The sequence below is a fragment of the Apteryx mantelli genome, chromosome 3 (assembly GCF_036417845.1).
Source record: "Apteryx mantelli isolate bAptMan1 chromosome 3, bAptMan1.hap1, whole genome shotgun sequence".
Lineage (NCBI taxonomy): Eukaryota > Metazoa > Chordata > Aves > Apterygiformes > Apterygidae > Apteryx > Apteryx mantelli.
Window position 1 is genome coordinate 97,744,375 of NC_089980.1, and position 19,713 is coordinate 97,764,087.

General features: G+C 38.3%; 1 protein-coding gene across 3 annotated transcripts in view; it reads left to right on the forward strand.

The window, feature by feature from the left end:
* MDN1 (midasin AAA ATPase 1) overlaps positions 1 to 19,713 on the forward strand; it is a 109,203-nt gene that overhangs the window by 48,318 nt on the left and 41,172 nt on the right. For all 3 annotated transcript variants that reach the window (XM_067293986.1, XM_067293987.1, XM_067293988.1), the window contains exons 40-62: positions 2,082 to 2,270; positions 2,636 to 2,725; positions 2,849 to 3,109; positions 3,257 to 3,527; positions 4,248 to 4,407; positions 4,717 to 4,833; positions 6,014 to 6,222; positions 6,857 to 7,002; positions 7,882 to 8,084; positions 9,240 to 9,460; positions 10,419 to 10,532; positions 11,294 to 11,426; positions 12,105 to 12,214; positions 12,866 to 12,999; positions 13,751 to 13,911; positions 14,277 to 14,397; positions 15,527 to 15,743; positions 15,887 to 16,118; positions 17,228 to 17,354; positions 18,265 to 18,435; positions 18,568 to 18,782; positions 18,882 to 19,263; positions 19,491 to 19,600. In XM_067293986.1, coding sequence (XP_067150087.1) covers positions 2,082 to 2,270; positions 2,636 to 2,725; positions 2,849 to 3,109; positions 3,257 to 3,527; positions 4,248 to 4,407; positions 4,717 to 4,833; positions 6,014 to 6,222; positions 6,857 to 7,002; positions 7,882 to 8,084; positions 9,240 to 9,460; positions 10,419 to 10,532; positions 11,294 to 11,426; positions 12,105 to 12,214; positions 12,866 to 12,999; positions 13,751 to 13,911; positions 14,277 to 14,397; positions 15,527 to 15,743; positions 15,887 to 16,118; positions 17,228 to 17,354; positions 18,265 to 18,435; positions 18,568 to 18,782; positions 18,882 to 19,263; positions 19,491 to 19,600 — 4,094 coding nt within the window. The remainder of the gene's footprint in view (positions 1 to 2,081; positions 2,271 to 2,635; positions 2,726 to 2,848; positions 3,110 to 3,256; positions 3,528 to 4,247; positions 4,408 to 4,716; positions 4,834 to 6,013; positions 6,223 to 6,856; positions 7,003 to 7,881; positions 8,085 to 9,239; positions 9,461 to 10,418; positions 10,533 to 11,293; positions 11,427 to 12,104; positions 12,215 to 12,865; positions 13,000 to 13,750; positions 13,912 to 14,276; positions 14,398 to 15,526; positions 15,744 to 15,886; positions 16,119 to 17,227; positions 17,355 to 18,264; positions 18,436 to 18,567; positions 18,783 to 18,881; positions 19,264 to 19,490; positions 19,601 to 19,713) is intronic.

Sequence of the window (19,713 nt, forward strand, 5' to 3'; positions counted from 1 at the left end):
AAGGCAAAGGAAAAGGTCTTGAAGGAAATTAAAAGGGCTACTCCAGGGAACACATGAATGACAAGAAAGCAAAACAGCTTTATTGCTGATATGGAGAAAGTTGTAGTGGTCTGGCTAGAAGATCAAACCAGCCACAACATTCCCTTAAGCCAAAGCCTAATGCAGAGCAAGGCCCACACTCTCTTCAGTTCTGTGAAGGCTGAGAGAGGTGAGGAAGCTGCAGAAGAGAAGTTTGAAGCTAGCAGAGGTTGGTTCATGAGGTTTGAGGAAAGAAGCAGTCTCCATAACAGAAAAGTGCAAGGTGAAGCAGCAAGTGCTGATGTAGAAGCTGTAGCAAGTTATCCAGAGGATCTAGCTAAGATGATTGATGGAGGTGGCTATACTAAACAACAGATTTTCAGTGCAGACAAAACAGCCTTATACTGGAAGGAGATGCCATCTAGGACTTTCCTAGCTGGAGAGGAGAAGTCAATGCCTGGCTTCAAAGCTTCAAAGGACAGCCTGACTCTCTTGTTCGGGGCTATTGCAGCTGGTGACCTTAAGTTGAAGCCAGTGCTCATTTACCATTCTGAAAATCCTAGGGCCCTTAAGAATTATGCTAAATCTACCCTGCCTGTGCTCTGTAAATGGAACAACAAAGCCTGGATGACAGCACATCTGTTTACAGCATGGTTTACTGAATATTTTAAGCCCACTGTTGAGACCTACTGCTCAGAAAAAAAGTTTCCCTTCAAAATATTACTGCTCATTGACAAGGCACCTGGTCACCCAAGAGCTCTGATGGAGAGGTGTACGAGATTAATGTTGTTTTCATGCCTGCTAACACAACATCCATTCTGCAGCCCATGGATCAAGGATTAATTTCAAATTTAAAGTCTTATTATTTAAGAAATACCTTTTATAAGGCTATAGCTGCCATAGATAGTGATTCCTCTGATGGATCTGGGCAAAGTAAATTGAAAACCTTCTGGAAAGGATTCACTGTTCTAGATGCCATTAAGAACATCCGTGATTCATGGGAGGTCAAAATATCAACATTAACAGGAGTTTGGAAGAAGTTGATTCCAGCCCTCATGGATGACTTTGAGGGGTTCAAGACTTCAGTAGAGGAAGTAACTGCAGATGTGGTGGAAATAACAAGAGAAGTAGAATTAGAAGTGGAGCCTGAAGATGTGACTGAATTGCTGCAATCTCATGAGAAAACTTTAATGGGTGAGGAGTGGCTTCTTATGGATGAGCAAAGAAAGTGGTTTCTTGAGATGGAATCTACTCCTGGTGAAGATGCTGTGAACATTGTTGAAATGACAACAAAGGATTTAAAATATTACATGAAGTTAGTTGTTAAAACAACAGCAGGGTTTGAGAGGACTGACTCCAATTTTGAAAGAAGTTCTGTTGTGGGTAAAATGCTATCAAACAGCATTGCATGCTACAGAGAAATTCTTCATGAAAAGAAGAGTCAATCAATGGGGCAAACTTCATTGCTGTCTTATTTTAAGAAATTGCCACAGCCACCCCAGCCTTCAGCAACCACCACCCTGATCAGTCAGCAGCCTTCAACATCAAGGCAAGACCCTCCATCAGCAAAAAGATTACAACTTGCTGAAGGCTCAGATGATGGTTAGCATTTTTTTAGCAATAAAGTATTTTTTAATTAAGCTATGTACATTGGTTTTTTTAGACATAATGCTGTTGCACACTTAATAGACTACAGTATAGTGTAAACATAACTTTTATATGCACTGGGAAACCAAAATATTTGTGTGTCTTGCTTTATTGCGGTGATCTGGAACTGAACCCGCAATATCTCCGAGGTATGTCTGTAGTGTTCTGTGACCTTACATAGAATATTTTGTGGTAACATCTTATCGAAAGCTCCTGTTTTTAGAATACAGTAGATGAGACAAACAGAATCAAACTTTAATTCATTACATATTCAGAAAAGTTAATACAGCTTGCTCTTTCTAGTGTCTTCTGTCTTGCAAGTAGTGCCAAAGGCAGAGGTTTAGTTGGAATTTTAACATGTTTGAAGACCAGTATGGGGGTGGAGTAAGAGATTTTTGAATTGTTATTTTTTGCAGATTGACAAAGAAGTAATGGTTGAAAAAAAGTGGGGACAGAAAGGAGGACCCTGGGAGTTCAACTTACGTGATCTTTTCCGCTGGTGCCAGCTTATGCTTGTTGACCAGTCACCAGGATGCTATGATCCGGGCCAGCATGTATTTTTGGTATATGGAGAAAGAATGAGAACCAAGGATGACAAAGAAAAGGTGAGCTGTGTGTTCTCATTCCTTGCTCTTTAGATAGTCAGGAAGTATTTACAGAAATCCAAGTGTAAATTTGAAGGTACCCTGAAACTCATTCATAGATATTACCTCTTAGAGAGGAAAAAAAATAAAATTACACACATACATGAATATATATATATACACACACACACACATATAAAAATACACACATATATATATTATATATTTGTGTGTGCATTTATATATATATATTTATACACACACACATATGTGTGTGTGTATATGTACGTATGTAATCTTTTTCTGGTCAAACTTCAGAAGTAAGGCTTTAGAACAATGGATAACTAAAGACTGATAAGTCCCTTTTGCTCTTTCAAATATTTTAGGTTGTATCTACGTTTAGAGACGTTTTTGGCCAGGAGGCTGATGTATATATAGGAACCAGAGTGTTTCACATCACTCCCTATAATGTTCAGGTAAGCTGTGGAGAAGATGTTTTGGGAGGGGAGAGAGAAGGGAGGTGTCTTGTACTTTTACATCTGAGCCCCAATTTTCCTCTCTCTCAGTGTACTCACCTGTGTGGCATTCATCCCTTCTAGATTGGTTATTCAGTTCTTTCTCGTGGCAACTATATTCCTCGTCCTGGCAGAAATCTCTCACTTCTGCATCATTCACTACAGTCCCTTGAGTCTATTATGAAATGTGTGCACATGAGCTGGATGGTAATCCTAGTGGGCCCTGCAGCTGTTGGCAAGACCAGTCTTGTTGAGCTGCTGGCACATCTGACCGGTCATCGACTAAAAATCATGGCAATGAACAGTGCGATGGATACAACTGAACTCCTGGGTGGATTTGAACAGGTAAGTACAGTTTGGGTAATAAGGGAATATTTCTTGTTCCTACCAAACAGTGGCCAGTCCACTGTGATCTCAGTGTTTAATCCCCAAATGGAGCCTTAGGCCACATGGTCTTCTGGATGAACTAACCCTGTAATGGCATGTTTGCAGGTTGACATCACTAGATCGTGGCAGCGCCTGTTGGAAAAGGTGGAGAATTCTGTGAACACGCTAGTAAGGGACAGTCTTCTCCTGACAGAAATTTGTGCGGATGATGCAGAACTTGTGCTTAGAGCTTGGAGCAATTTCATCCTGAATTACAAACCCAAATCTCTGGGTGAAGGAGGCAGAAGCGTTACAGCTGAACTAGTGAGCAAACTGGAGGGAATACTTGTACTTATCCAGCGACTAAACAACAAAATAAATTCTTACTCAAAGGCAGGTATGTATTGTGGGTGACTGGAAATAAGACTGTATGTTGCTCTGAAGAAAATAAGAAACACATATAAATCTGCAGTGAAATCTTCAGAAAACTTTGAGTCTATTTTGTATTATCAGTATTGTTGCTTCATGCTGCTTGTGTAAGACAACTGAGCTTCTGAAGAAGTTACATTAGTGATGGTTCTTCAGGTTTATTTTTTGTGCAATTATACTTGATAGCGATCAGTAGTCCACACTGGACTGAACTGCTAAACATGTGAAGCAATACAATTTCTATCTTGTATCCCTAAGAAAGGGAATTTAGATATTTTATTCTTACATTTGGTCTCTGAAAGATTATTAAGCAGACCAGCTTTACAAATTTCAGCAGGGCAATGTGTGTTGCATGTCATGTCAAGTGTTTGTTTTGTTTTGTTTTGTTTTTAAAGCATTGACTGAAATACAACATTAATATGCAGCAGTCTTTATCTAATTGGAGGAAGGGATGGAGAAAAATGTCTGTCTAGTTCATACTTCTCTGTACTGACAAAACCCCTGTGTCCCTATGGATTTTGCCTGTGGACAACTACTTGCAGAGTCAAAGCCTGTGCTGTATATTCCTCTGCAAAGCAGAAACAGTTATTAGTAAAATAATTTTATTTATTTATTTATTTATTTTTTTGAGTGGAGCAGTAACTACCTCAGTTATGTTAATTTTGATATGAGATATACTCCCTTTCAGAGTTTGCTCGCCTAGTAGAGGAGTTTCGGCATTTCAAACTGCAGCAGGTCCAGGCTACTGACCGTAACAGCCATGGCACTTTTGAGTGGGTGGATGGGATGTTGGTTCAAGCCCTGCAGTCTGGAGACTGGCTTTTGATGGACAATGTTAACTTTTGCAAGTAAGAGATTATAGTCACCTTGTTTCATTGAATAAATCCTTTAACCTCTCTAATTTATTTAGCCTTTCATGAACAGTTTACAACTGGACACTTTGCATTTGATAGCAATACATGGGAAGGGTAACTTTCTTTCCTTCCCTTGAATAGTATCTTCCTTCTTAAACAGCTTAGCAGACAATAGTTTCCTGTTACCATATGGTTTAATTAGCTTTTTGACTTTTTGCTTATGGTTGGTACCATTTTGATTTCATATTAGTAGAGGAGTGGGATTGTTACCTTTTTGTAACTTCTTTTTTTTTTTTAATATAGCCCTTCTGTGCTGGACCGCTTGAATGCTTTACTTGAACCAGGAGGTGTTCTTACCATGAGTGAGAGAGGTGTGATAGATGGCACAACTCCTACAGTAGCACCTCATCCAAATTTCAGGTGCTTTGCTTTTCTGCCATTTATTTACATAGAGATAGATATAGATAGATAATTTATATTTGTGTAAGTGTATATATACATACACACATGTGAGCACACACACACACTGAATACATATCGGATTTAGAAAAAAGTGTCAGCAGTGAGCCAGGCTTTTGGTATTTTAAATGCTGTTTGGTTTCCTGTAGACTGCAGTGGTGCTGTCTGTATGGCAAGGAAGAAGACAGCAGTATGATTAACATTTGGTTTAGTGCTTAAGAGGCTTGGCTTTATATGCCTCTTCTGCCACAGACTATTACATTGGAAAACTCATAGCAGTGTCCCTCTGTCTTGATTGTTTATTTCTAATTTAGGATTTCAGCACTTCTGTATCTCACTGTAATGGAATAGAGGATACATACAGTAAACATGCTGAGATACTCAGATATTCTGGTGATGAAAGGCAGCATGCGAACACACGGATGTTTTATGCCTGCTTTTTCCATCCCATCACCAAATTTCAGTTTTTTGCAGTGACACAAATTTAAAAAAATACTATACAGTCTGTCTTTAATGGATCCATATTAGTTCAGACCTGAGGTAGTCTCTGTGGGAGATGGGAGAAGAACATGCAGAGTATTCTATATAATTCCTGCCACTTTTTTACATTTATGCAATAAATATAGGAACTGATATGCTCTGGTTCATCTGAATTAGAGACAAGATTTCTGACTTTTCAGAAACCTGTTTCACTGCACCCTATCTCAGAATTTGCTCTCCTTATTTTTAAGAGTTGCTCACAGGTAGTATTAAGTACTTGGATGTTGGGTGCTTTGGTTTTTATTTTTTAGGTATAGATTTATCTGAAGCTGTTGTTAAGACTTCTAGAAGTCTTCTCGGTAGAAAAGAGCTCAGAGGTGCAGATTTAACTTTTATGTTTTTAAGTTGGCAAATGGAAAATAGATATCGCTGAGGAAAACATAGCTGAGAAAAAATCATGCAATGTATCTGTGGCCAAGTTCAACGTATAATTATACATACACATTTCTCAATTCAGGTGGTGTCTCTGACATTCTAGATCTTAGTTTCCTGTTTTTTATGAAGATAGATTTATTTTCTATAGCATTCCTGGAAGAGCACATTTGGTGGTTCCAGAGTGATAGTTTAAAGCTCTAAGTAATGTCTTATGAATATTTGACAGGCTTTTCCTTTCCATGGATCCTATCCATGGAGAAATATCCAGAGCCATGCGGAATCGTGGGATTGAAATTTACATTCCTGGGGAGAATGATGGAAATGCACTGGACAGTCTGGATGTGAAGTTACTGCTGCATGGTATGGGGTTAGTGGGAGATAGCATCTGTGGCGCACTTATGGCTGTGCATTCAGAAACTAAGGAAGCAATAGCAGGTAAGAAAAGTTTGCTCAGTTCTGTGGTAACAACAGCTTGGGCTCATTACAAATATTTGCATTAACTCTTTAATATTAAACTTGATTGTCTTGTTGTTATATGCAGCTGTAAGTAAAGTCATCCAAGTATAGTGAAGTTTTCTTTTCTTTTCTTTTGCATTCTCAAGAAATAGGCCCAAATCATATAAAAGGTGGGAACTGGGGTGCTTTGTGAGGAGACATCAGACACTGGCATGATATGTACAGTGGTCCATAGCTGTAGGGCAGGCAATATATTCTAAGTGAAAATCAGCCAGGTATAAAGTTTGCACAAGGCCTGGTCTTGGCCATTCATGCGTTTTGGGGGGTTTTTTTGAACAAGATTACACTGAAAGAAGACCTGGGAGCCTGAAGATGTGAATTTCATTCATCTCTGCTGCTTGATATTTTATTTTGAGCTGGTCACCTGTTATTTTATAGTTTTGTCAGGTTTTCTTATTAACCTTGAAGAACCTATTCAAATCTCAAGACCCAGTATGATTCATTCCAATCAGATCATCTTCAAGCACTACAAAAGTGATGTTCATCCTCAGAGGGTGAAAGTGCTGATGGTTACTAAACATTCATATCATCCTGAATGCTGAATCTCTTTCAGGTTCTGTGTCATCTTTGTCACCTTTGCTTCATGCTGCTGCATTAATTCTGCAGCAGCTACAAAGAGGCCTTGGATTAGCAAAGTCTTTTTACAGAGCTTGTTGGGAAGTTTATGGCCGCTCACAACAATTACAAATTAACCAAAAGGTAAAAATTCTGTATTTAGAAGTTCTTCTTACATCATCTAGATATGCAGAAAGTACCATATCAGGAAGTTAATGTTTGAGATCCTGTTTCTTAAATGCCTGAGCAAGGGGTTAGTGAAGATAGTGCTCTTGAAGAGATGAACTGAACCATTTTGAATGCTGTCTCAGGCATCTGTCAGGCGATGAAGAGGCGGGTCTAAGTGTCATTGAGATATTTTCTGTATTTCTTAGATTCTGTGACTTTCTTGGCTCCAGTGTAAGCAGCAACAGTACTGCATGTAGCTTGCTCTTACAGATAGTTGCTGCTCCAGAGGTCCTTTTTCAGTGTAGAATGGTGAAGAATGGTGAATTTCAGTTATTTCCTCTGCTTTCTTGACGTATTTTCTGAGCCTAGTGGCATATTACTAGAGAGAGAGGTCAGATGAGTGAGTTACATGAAAACTCTCAATCTGAAATGTGCATATTGAGATCTTTCCCGGGGGATAAATATGGTTTGTAGCCTCTTCTGTAGTCAGTGGCTCACCCTTTTGCAGTGTAAGGGAGCCAGAGCATATCCCAGTTGAAGTCTGAGGCGTACTTGTTTTTTAGCAGCTTCAGCTCAGACTTAGGGGTATTAATTTCAATTAAACCGTAACCTGAAAAGCTGTGCACGCTGTCATCTGGAAACAGCAATATTCACTTCCTATTTTTGAACTGTCCAATATGATTGTTATTTCACTTATGGTTGAAGTGTTTTGGTACTTTGTGGTGTAGATTATATCGTGCTTGTATATCCTTTGGTTTATAATAATATATGTGTAATTGAAGACCTTCCTGAGCTATTGTACTTGAACACATGTTTGAATGTGATTCTGAATTGCTTTTTGGTTGTCTGTTGTAGCTTGTATTAGATTTAGTTACGAAGCATGTTTCATCTCTAACTTCCCATGAAATTTGGGGTGACTCCCTGCTAGCAATGGGATTGTGGCCAGACTCCCTACCTATGGGCCTGTTTGCAGCAGAAGACTCGCTTCTTTCAACAGTCCGGAATGATGGACAGGTCCTAATGTATTGTCTGAATAGACTGAACATTAAAAACTGCAGGTAGGCAAGAGGACAACTTTTTTGTCTAATAAATAAGTAAGAAACAACATATAGCTAGAGTGTGAAATATTGGTGGTGTGTTATCACTCCCCACAAAACTTTGTTCTTGAGCCAATATTATGGGTAGACTGTGGTAGTTGCAGACTGAATTTGAAGCTGCTGTTACCTTTCCACTCACCACTGGAAATACAGGTTTAATTCTTTACTGTGTTACTCCTCAGTCCAAAATTTTGACACTTGTTCAATCTTCAAATTAATAAATGTATTTGATCCATTTTGAACTGACTTAGGGCTGGGCACTTAGCAGAAAATCTGAATGTAAACACTGGCTTTACAAGCTGACAGGAGCCCCAAAACTCTCCTAATCCAGTTTCCTTTGGAGATAAAAGTGAGTATTTAGTTTTGAGTATATTCACGAGCCTTTGTACTTTTTGCTTCCATGTGCAGGTAGCACTAGTACTTATGAGGAAATGTTTTTGTTCTCCCTTTGACCTGGCAAAAAATAATCGCAATGTTTTCAAACATTTATTCTTGATGTATTTAAAGGCCAGTATCTTCAAAAAAAAAATTTTTTTCAAACAAAGCTTTCTGAAAGAAGTCCCATGTGAAGGGGCCAAATGCAAGAACTCCTTTTTCTTGTCAATTTTCTTGTCTAATATTAAAATTGTTTTCACAACACTGGTGCAAAATCTCACTTCCTATTTGCTTTGTCTAGTGAGCTACTGTGGACAGGTACTGTGATTTGCTTGTCCAGTGACTGAACACGCTATAGAAGTTGATACTAAGATTTAACATTGAAACTGTAAAACTGCAAAAAATACTGTTTTTCAGTGCTGCTTTTTTGTCTTTTGTAACCTATTTTTACACCTCATTCTGGTGCACAGATTGAATTATAATTTCTCAGTGAAATGCTGTGTCATCTCTGACACTGCACGAATTTTTGGTAATAGTGAGTTCCTAACAGTAGACACCTTGGACTGATTTAAAGTTAGAAGTTGACTTTAAAGCTAAATAAAGAAAAGAGATTGCTGGATTGCTATCTTCTTGCCTAAAAACAGTTGCATGGTGAATAACTTGACTTGCAGAATGGATTCTTTTCTGGAACTGGCAGTTTGAGTCCTTATTTGGTGATCCTCAGTTCCCTTTGCATTTCAGGACACTGCCGCTGACTCTGCAAGATCTTCAGAAAATCATGCAGTCCACTAATCCTGAGAGTCTCCAGTTCAACGCTGTTGAGATAGATGCTGACTGGATGGATGAAATGGAAGTCCTCCAGGCTTCAATTAAATTGTTCATAGAAAAGGCAACCAATCAGGATTGGACATTGAGAGTTAAATGGCTTAACCACTTAGCGAAAAATCTGCCACAAAGTCTTGGTAGGTAATTATTTAACTTTCTCTTTTGCCTCCAGGATGATTTATTGTATTTTCACAGATCATGAGTCATATGTGAGTACATTCAGCCTGTTCAAATGGACTGCTATGCAAATTCTGTTACCTGCAATAAATCAAGGGTATAAGGCTCCATGGAGAAAGGAAAACAGGTTGTGTAGATTAGGGTGAAGAGATGACTTTGAGCTAAACTTTGCCATTTTTTATTTGAGCATGCACATAACTTGTACTGCTTCTGAATTGTAGTTATTTTTATAGATACCTGTTGGCTTATGTAGGAAAATATGCCATTCTCATCGTTATTTTTTTTTGGTAGCAGTAATAAAAACAGTAAAATGCCTTCCATTTATTTAATTCTAAAATATGAATAGTTAGAAAACCAGGGGATTGCAGAGCTGAAGTTTACTGAAGCTGTGTTGCCTGAACATTCAGGATATCAACTGAGATACGGTCTTCATTGCTTAATTACATTAATCATATTAAACTTGTGGAGAAGTTATCCTTGCGATCTCGGACTGTCTTATCACCAGATGAAGGGGATTGCTCACGCTTGATCTTGCTGTCTATTTCCAGGCAGATGTGTCTATATAACTAAATTTAAAAAAACCAGACATACTAAGAGGAAGAGTTGAAGGTATAAACTCTAATGGATTTTTGCAAGCCATGTTCCTAATAGTTGGCATATGTGAAGTATCGACAGTTTACCTAGAACTCTTTACTGGATTTCTCTCTTTGGCCATGATATTTTGACCGCTTTTAAGGTCTCTTGGAGCTAATATAAAATAAGAGCAACCAGAATGTGTCCGGGGTGCATGCACAGATGAGATTAAGGCTGTTTGTGCTAGCTCAGTTTATGTTAATTTTATTTATTTGTACTAAACACTGTTTTGTTTTTTTGGTATACTTACGCTCTCTTCCCCCCTTCCCTCCCCTTCACCTACAGGTCTAGTGCAGATTCAGTTGGAAGCGGGTGCTGTAGCCCTTGGTAGTTTCTATGCCAGTCCCCTCTCACCTGGAATTGGTAACATGATCAAGTTGCTACAGCCAAGTATGACAGGTACTTCTGAAGAACTTGATGCAAGACCTCAGTGTTTTGTGTTCTCTGAACACACTGCAACCCTTCTTGAGAAATGTGCATAACTAAATAAAGGCTGTATTCTGACTACACCTAGTTCAAAGAAAGCATTCTTGCTTTCTGGAAATGGAAATGAGGCAATTGAATGTATTCATCCTATGCAAATTAGAGTGCTTGACTCTACATGAGTGCTGTGACTGTGAATCCAGCCTGTGCCTAACTGACCCAGGTGTATTCCTACAGCCCAGAGTTAAGCTGTGTTCTGAAGAGTGATGCATCTCTCTGCTGCACTTCTGACTGAATAGTTTAAGCATCCCAGTATCTCCCAGCAATTATTGTTTTGACTGATCTGAAACCTGTGCTGAGGCATTTAATTTTCCTCCTGTGTTTTACAGGGAGCTCAGGCCCATTGTTTCCTTTCTAAGCTTGTTAGGTGCATGAAAGCTAAATATGGTGAGACTAGACCCTTTCTGGACAGTGCTAGATCTCTTGCCTGGCCTGTGGAGGAACAGGAATTGGACTCGAGTTTCCAGGCTCTCTTTTTGAGTATCCTGACCACTTGTTAATTTAAACTGCAGTCAACTTACTTCTCTTCTGTTTGGATATCTGGAGTGAGGGAGCTTAGGACTCTTCCTTCCTCCCTCTTTCTCTAATGTTCTTGCATAGTTGGGGGGGATTGAGAAAGTCTTTTACTGAATGATGTCTCCATTGCTGTCCTGTCTGGTCATGTTTTGCCTTCCCAGATGAACATGTGATGCCTCTGGACCCAAGATGGAATATGCAGTTTTTGGATATAATTAGAAATTCGATGAACTTCGACACAGAAACGGAACACACAGATCAGCTTCTCATCCTTTTGAAGTCTGTAGCAAACCGGTAAGTTCCAAAAGTGGCTTGTGAAGGCTGCCCTATGACTGTAATCAATGGTGCTTAAATTGTTGTGGTTTCTGCCAAGTATGTTTTTAAATGTTGTTAGATGTGATCTAAAATACTAGACAGAGGTTTTACACAAAAATTCTTAAATTCTTTGCTTCTGCTTTCTGTAGATGCAAACTAAAAACTATCAGTTTATTAATAATATAGGAAACGATGCTCCTGGCATTTCACATAAGCTAGAGTACTTCCAGCACTAACCTGAACTGTGGGATAAAGCATAACAGAGGGGAAGCACTGACAACAAACTTCATATAGTTGTCCTGTTTTGGAAGAAGGGATTTGGACTGCTTTTCCAAATAAGAGGAAAAAGTACTGGCACATGAATTCTGAAATTAAAGTAAAATGCAGGTAATGCTCACATATCCCACAAGCAGTTGTATTGCACTGCTTAGTAGCCCACTACTTCTCCCTTTTTTGTGATTGTTGAAGTCAGGAATCTGCTTTTGTGATACTTACTTCTGCAGACTGTATTCAGGCATTTAGTTGTGCTGCACTTGATTCTTATTTTCTAATACACTGAATGTCACATGTCACTTCATAGTTCACCATTCCAATGAGGCAGAGGTTTTAAGTTAACTGATGGATTTTTAATGTCTTTATTATTTATTTTTAATTCAGAGCAGTATTATTTCTTGACCGAGAAAAAAGGAGCTACACTGAGAAGAACTTGATTGCCAGCAAGAAGCCAAGAACTAGTGCCTTAAGAATGTCTCTAGATTTCCATAAAGGTGGGATTGATTCTCACTGCTTCTGTTAGTGCTATCGTCAAATTTAAATATGGTTGAATTGCACTGTTATGAAATCTGCCGCTTTAGACATTGTGTGTCCTGAATGTGTGAAGATTGTGTGAATGTAAAGCAGTCAGATGAGGACTAAAATGGTACATAACATATTATTCCTAAATTAGATATATCTTATGCTACAGCATATATATCCAGCCTCTACTAGGTCATGTGTGCATATCATTTCTTTGTGATTATCTAAACTTTCAGAAGATGGTAGAGAGAAGCTGAAATTACATTCTGTCATTGGCTGATAAAAATAGCAAAGTTCTTCAGAAATCCTTTTGTTCTAGTTCTTTCTGTTGTTTTATTATATAAGTAGGATGTTTACTTTTAAGACAAAGGGAAAAAAACTTACTGATGAAATTAGTATGTTCATAGAAGGAGCTGTCCAATGTTTCCCTTTTTTATATTAAATACATAGAGAATTGTGCAAATAGTGAAGGAATATTTTGTTACTTTGAGTCTTGGATCTTTTCAGTTTTGCCCCAACCACTGAGAGGATCTAGTGGTCAGAAAGAAGCCTTTCATTGTCATTATATATGGCTGGAATATTCAGTCTTTTCCCTTCTTTTTTCCTTCCTCCCCAAACTCCAGATCCAGGAAGTTACAACTCCCTTCCTCATGCAATTGTGGTCAACCTTGCTGCTTTCTTTGAAATTTGGGATGCCTTTATGCTTCACTGGGTGAAGTCTACTCAAGTGGCCTTAAGTGATGATGACACGCACGATGTGAGCAGACTTTTCGTATTACATTTGCAGGGATTATTGGAAGTTAGTCTGCAGAACTCTTCTAGTTTCAGGGGCCATAAAATAAACAGCAGTGCTTCTGTTAATATTCGGAATGTGCTTGACACCAGGAAGATGATCGTGTGGTACTCTGTTTCAGTGGCTGTATTTGTGCTGTACCTCCTATTTTTGCTAATTCCTACTTCCTTCTCTGTGGAATGTAGAGTAAGCCTTTGGGTGGGAATTACCATACCTAAATGTAAGCACCTGGGATATAGGTGTCCATTGCTGAGCTTTATCATCTAATCTTCTCTACCTGTTTAGGATGTTTTAATTGTGTCTTAGAAGTGCCTGCTTCTCTACACTAATGGTAAAGGGAGTTTCCACATCCATCTCAGATGTGAACATTTAAAACTGGACAGGTGACATTCAGATTGCAGAGGTAGTTCATTTCTCCCTCTCCCTTCTCAGACCATCAAGATCACTTTGCTGAAACTTAACAATGACATTGTAGCCTGGGTCCATGGATTTCACTTTTTTGACATGTGTGGTTCCACTGCCACCAGACCCAACCAGTATTTTTAGAGGACATGTAGTTGAGTGCTAGTTGTGTACCTCTGAGTGTAAAGCGTTGCTGATTCTGAAGCTGATGGAACTGACAGTGTTGTGTTTCCTCTTGCTTGAAGTACAAAGTATTATGCAACATGCAGGGCTCAACAATAGGAAAACTGTAACCTTTTTGGCTTGTTGTTAGATTTTATATTGCTTGCTGTGGCGTGATCGGTTCTGGGCAGTCTCTGACACACTGATAGTGGATTCACCGGGATTGTCACTTCTGTCACTGCATTGGCACTGGGTTATGAAACATTTGATTGACAGAATTCCTCAGATGCTTATTGGATCAGAACAGCACAAGTAAGTGGCTTTGATTTGTGGTTATGTTAAATGGTTGCACAAGTTACCTTTTTATTAGCTTTCTAGCTGATTAGTGTAATTTGCTTTAATGTCCAAGTTGTATTTCATTAGTTTTGCAAGTACAATGTATTAAATAGTTGATTGTTTTTAAAACCTGGATTTCTTAGTGTAGGGCTTCCCTTTGGCATATTTTTCCATCTAGAATCTTTACCCATTGTTTCTTCCTTAAAATTAGGTTGCCTTTTTAATGGAAGGAGAAGGAACTTTCCTTTCTGGTGCAATTTTTTGCCTTTTTTTTCCCCTCAAACTTTTGGGCTAACTGTCTTCCCCTCCCCCCTCCCCCCTTTCTCTTTCTCTCCCTCAAGGGTTTCGAAAGAAATTCAGTCTGTTTCACAGCACATTCAGAACTGCTTGGCCAATCCTGCCGGTGTTTCTGCCAGTATGAAGATACTACAGAAGTCTCTAGGAAGACCGCTTCCTTTTAAGGTATTGCTACTCAGTTTGCAAAAGACTTGTGCTTCCAGTGTTGTCCAAATATACCTTAAGACATTCTTAAAGATTTGCAGCACTTGCTGTCTGGGTTAGCAAAAAGACATTCCTTCTGGACTTGTTAGACTGATTAAAAAAGAAATTTCAGCCTATGTTAATGTACATCTTTTTTGTGAAATACATCAGCTATCCAGATAGCATTTCTATTATTAATTATGATTAGTACAAATAGCAGTTACTTGATATCAAGTGATGCACAAGTATAAAAATATTACTACTTGTTCTGTGCTGGGGACTTGTAAATATCAGTATTCCGTTTGTTTATTTAGTGAACATATGGGTATGTAGAATAGACTCTGTACTTCCTTTTACACCACGTAGGATGAGGTTGCTTTATGACTTACCAAACCAAGGTAGATTTTAAAGGTTAGGCCTCTTAACTTTGACAAGTTTTTCTTAAAGTTATTTCAGCAGTTGGTTTATTCAATAAAAAAAATCTTACAGTAAAGCTTTCTGAAGAGCATAAGTCCCTTTTTCAAAAGCAGGTCACAAGTAGACATGTAGGTTGCTCATCTAGGCCTGATCTCTTAAAGATGTTCAGCTGTGGTTTTTTTTTTTTTTTTTTTTTTTTTTTTTAAAAACTTCATGAGACTTTCCAAAACATTCAGTGCTTACTGAGGACTATGGGAGGTTTTTCTAGGCATCCAAATGCATTTACATTGCAGGTCTGAAGTGCCAGGTTTTTTAAGTGATAATATATTGTTTCTGTCATTTTGAATTTATTTATGTATTTATTGCCCTTAGTTTAGGTAAGTTGTCATGTTGATCTATTGTTTGTCTGTATAACCTGTGTAGCTCCCTTGTGAAGAAGAAGAAAATTCAATATGGAGGAATTGCAGCCAGTTATTTCAATTTCTGTCTTCCTACTGTGTTGAGTAGGACTAAATTGAATTGTTGTGAAGTTGTGAATGTCATTGCAGATTGGTTTATGCGTGCCTACACTTTAGTGGGGCATGTGAATTTGAAATTTTCCCTGAAAGTTTTGACTGCAGTCACAGATTTCATTTGTTGTTAGCACTATTGAAATAATTTGCCACTTGTTCAAATGTCCTTTTCATGTTTCCAGGATAAACTGGGCGTGGAATGTTTTTCTCAGTTAAAAGTTCTCAGCAAACCACTTGGAGCCAACATCTTGGAGCCAAGATTGGCCTTTGGAAGCAGTAGGTGGCAGGAAAAAATGTGTTGTCTGAAAACCGCTGCCACTGGATGGAAGATAAAGAAAGCATTGCTGCAAGCTGAGGGCCTGATACTCAGAGCTAATCATTTAGAAGATGTTAGTCTGGGTAGGTAACTTTCTTTGAAGAGCCGAAGAGGATGATTTCTGTGGTCTCCATCCTTTTCATATAAAAATGAAACAGATGTGAAATGTTTGCTGACAAAAAGTATAGTACATGCATTTATGTGCCTTTTGCATCCTGTCAAACAGGTGAACTAAAGAATTTTTTGAAAGCCATACATTCACAGCTGACAGCAGAAGGAGTTATACATACTCATTCAGAAGAAATGATTACTGAAGATACCATCTCCAACCCTTTAGACCCTGCCTTATTAATCCAGCTCTGCAGTAGGGTTCAGCTGTGGCCGGCAATGGAATTCTTGGGCACACTCTGGCAGTACAAGCTGACAGCAGATTATATGGCTAAGGCTTGTGCAAGAAGGTAACAAGGTTGAAAAGAGAAATCCCATCTTCCTTTCACAAGATTCAGAGTCCCTAGCTAAAAATTATGTAAAGTCATGTGCATGTCTGTGTGCACAGATGTATGGATATGTGTTTGTGTCTATATACACGTGTTTGCATGCACACACATATATATGTATATAATTGCCCAAACATTCCTTGTCTGCATGCAGAATTGCACTTGGGCAGTTATAAAATGTTTCACCAAAAGAGTTGTTTAGTTTTCTTCCATTAAACTGATTTTTATTGATCCAAATATAGGAATGTTGATGTCCAAGCCCCTTGGAATAAAAATGCTAGACTCCAGAAATAGCTTGAACTGTAGAACGGATTATAGTTGAAGGAAGCCTAAAACCTTTTTTGTCTTACTGGTAATATTTTCCTTTTAATGAAACAGCGGTCCTTCATATTAGGAATTAACATAAAGATGTTTATGGCCATGTTGCTGGGCTGTTGCAGAAAGACTGAATTAGACCTGATGATGAAGAAAGTACCCTAGCATGCATGCTTCCTTTTGTGTGTAACAGAAAAAGCCAAGTAAACTACATGCATCTAGTTCAAATTAACATTATTAATTTAAGAAGTGCTGGTGTTGCTTCCAGGGGCCAAGTGTGTCTGTGTTTTTGACTGATCTGCTATTTCTTAAAGAAAAAAGCTGTTCATTTAGAAACTTCAGTGAAAGTATTTTTTTTATACAATGAGACTCTTAAAATCACTTGATGTAGCTTCTCAAATTCAGCAAAGTTCTGATTTTCACAAGAGGAACTGTAAAGCTGGAAGGCAATTTGTCTCTGAATGTTTTGTCTGTTTTTTTTGAACATGTACCTTATAGCTAGAGAAGATTCTGTTTCTTCACCCTTCAGCTGTGAATTTAGATTTTGCCAACTTTGAAGGATGCAAGTTTTTTGAGTATTGTTAGAGTGCCTCCTCTTCTCCAGTGTTTAAAATATTGTCATTTTAACCTTCTAACCAGTCTTCACTGTTCTTGTGACTCTCCTGTCCTTCTTAATTTGTTTTATTATCCAAATGATTTATTGTAGTTGTCTGGCTTAAGCATTACTTAAACTGTATTTTTCTTTTCTGCTACAGGGAGAACTGCAGTCAAGAACTACATATATGTTCAGATCTAACTCAGCTTATAGCTTTTGCCCTGAAATTAACACCGGCTGCTTCTCACCAGCTGTCTGGACTATGGCACTTGTTACACCTTACTGAAGTAAGAATAAGCTTTAGTTCTTGCAGATTTTTTCAGAGTTTTCAAAATACATATATTTCTGTAAGGTACTGACTTTCTATGCCTGACAATTATTGTTCCAATTCTTTTTTTTTTTTAATGAGAATGGAAAATGTTATTAACTATGAGCATGCAAAAAACCACAATGCTAAACATTTAAAAGTCTAAAATCACATAGTTCTGTATAAACTTATGAACATAGTTGGATATTGTTGTTCCATTCATCCATCCATGAATTAATAGAAAACAGAAAATTGATTGAATGACAGGTACCAGCTTGGTTATATCTATTTATTCAAAATAATTTTATGCGGAAGAATTTAAAATATTTGTCTCTGTTCCTATGTCTCTAAATTGTTTAGGTCTATGTTGCAAAATAGACAGACTGGTACAGTTTTTATTTGATTATTTGATGTATTTCCTTTAGAGCAGTTTAATGCATCAGAAATTCTGGTCAGTTAATATTTAGCTATGGTATGGTGGCAGTTGTGCTCCCATGAAGTTCAATAAACCAGCAAGTTCTCCTCAGCTTCTTTTGAGCAGAATGTGGAGTGTCTTTTTTGGTTTTGTGTATATTTTAAATTCTTGTTAGCATAATATGAGGTTGCATAATTGCAGAATAGAGACTGTATGCTGAAAACTTGCACTGTAAACTCATTGCTTGTTCCACAGACAGAGAAGGAAGGTGAGCCAGTGCAGGCATTAGGAAGTGAACTTGTGTTCTTGTTGAGAAGAGATGCAAGCAAATGCTATGTGAAATTGAAAAAGACTTTAAGGGGAATCTTGTACTATCTCTATTGCAAAATAGTATCATGCTCTTTTATTCCTGCTGATTCTCATTTGCTGTCTATGTATTACCCCCCTGGTTCTTGTTTTTTTTCTGTCTCCTTAGATATCCCCTGAAGAAATGTCTGTTCTGTCATGTCAACTAGTTAGTGCTGCACTAGCATCCTTTTGGAGCAGTACTTTCACCACAGATCCAGACTATTGGTTGACCTGGAGACCGCTACCTACAACAGAGGAAAAGAACTTTCCTAAATCCCATATGAACTGTCCTATGAAGGTTTGTCTATTCTGACCTAATCAAGTAGCTAGGCTGAAGACTGTTTTGCTAAACAATTCAACATACATTAAACTCTAGCATAGTCAGTGCAAGTTGCATCTGAAAAATCTAATTCTTAATCTCTTAATTTAGGGCCCAGGGATTTTGACCCGAGCAGTTTTCTCAAAGTGCTTCTTTGAAATTCTAACTAGCAGCAGCAAGACAAGCCAGTGGGATGTGAGTGGACTTCCTGTTCTGTCATCATCCCATGTGACACTGGGAGAATGGATGGAGAGAGCGCAACAGCTTCATGAAGTCAACACAGCATTGTGGACCAACCTGGCTGTCTCTTCAATAGCAGAATTTAGGTATAAAGACCTTCCTTCCACATATATGCTATTTAAACCAGGCATGTTATAGAAGCTTGTTTACCAGAGGTAAACTTTTTTTCATTTCTGTGCCTTCAGATACACAGATTCCAGACTACAAGGAATAATGCTGGGTAGACAACTCTCTGCCCTAGTAGATCTGGTTCCAATAGATCTGCAAGACACATTTTTGGAGTATTGCAAGAAACTCTCACTCAAGGATCCTGTTGCATACGACTACCTTCTCAAGATGCTTAGAAGCATCACTGATCAGGAATTACTTCCTAAAGAAGTCCTTTTTCTCCTGCTCACTTGCTTGCGGCAGTTCTTTGGGGAAGGGCTTAAGGAGCTACCAGAGACAGCTTGGCGAGGAAGCCTCTGGGTGAATATTGGTTTGGTGCAGATCCAGGTGTGGCTTCCACAGACTAGGTTTGATCCAGCTGTGAAAAGAGAATACAAACTCAAGTATGCCAAAGAAGAGGTGAGTGTGGAGTTGGGTTGGCTTCTACCTCTCTTATATATAACATCAGTGAAATGGAGTTTGTTTTGGATATTCTTGGGTAAATCCTGTGAAGATACAAACTTGATATTTAAAGCATGATTTTTAAACTATACAGTTATAACTTCTTTTAATGTCCATGAAGATGATGCACCTGCTGGGTTATCAAAACCAGAACTTCAGAGAAGGGTTTATTCTTTCCTTTTTAGTTGCATCAGCTGGAGTGTGAATGGAAAACAAACGATTTGTCATCCCAGCTACATACAGGGAAAAGTATTGAAGATGAAGCAATCAACAACTTCATTCATCCCCATCTCAGGTAATATCCCAGGCACTTGATTCTTTTTGTTTAGATTGGAAATTACATCGACAGATGCTCAGGGTGGATTTTCTCCATAGCCTTACAAATGCTTATGTTAATCTGTCAAAATA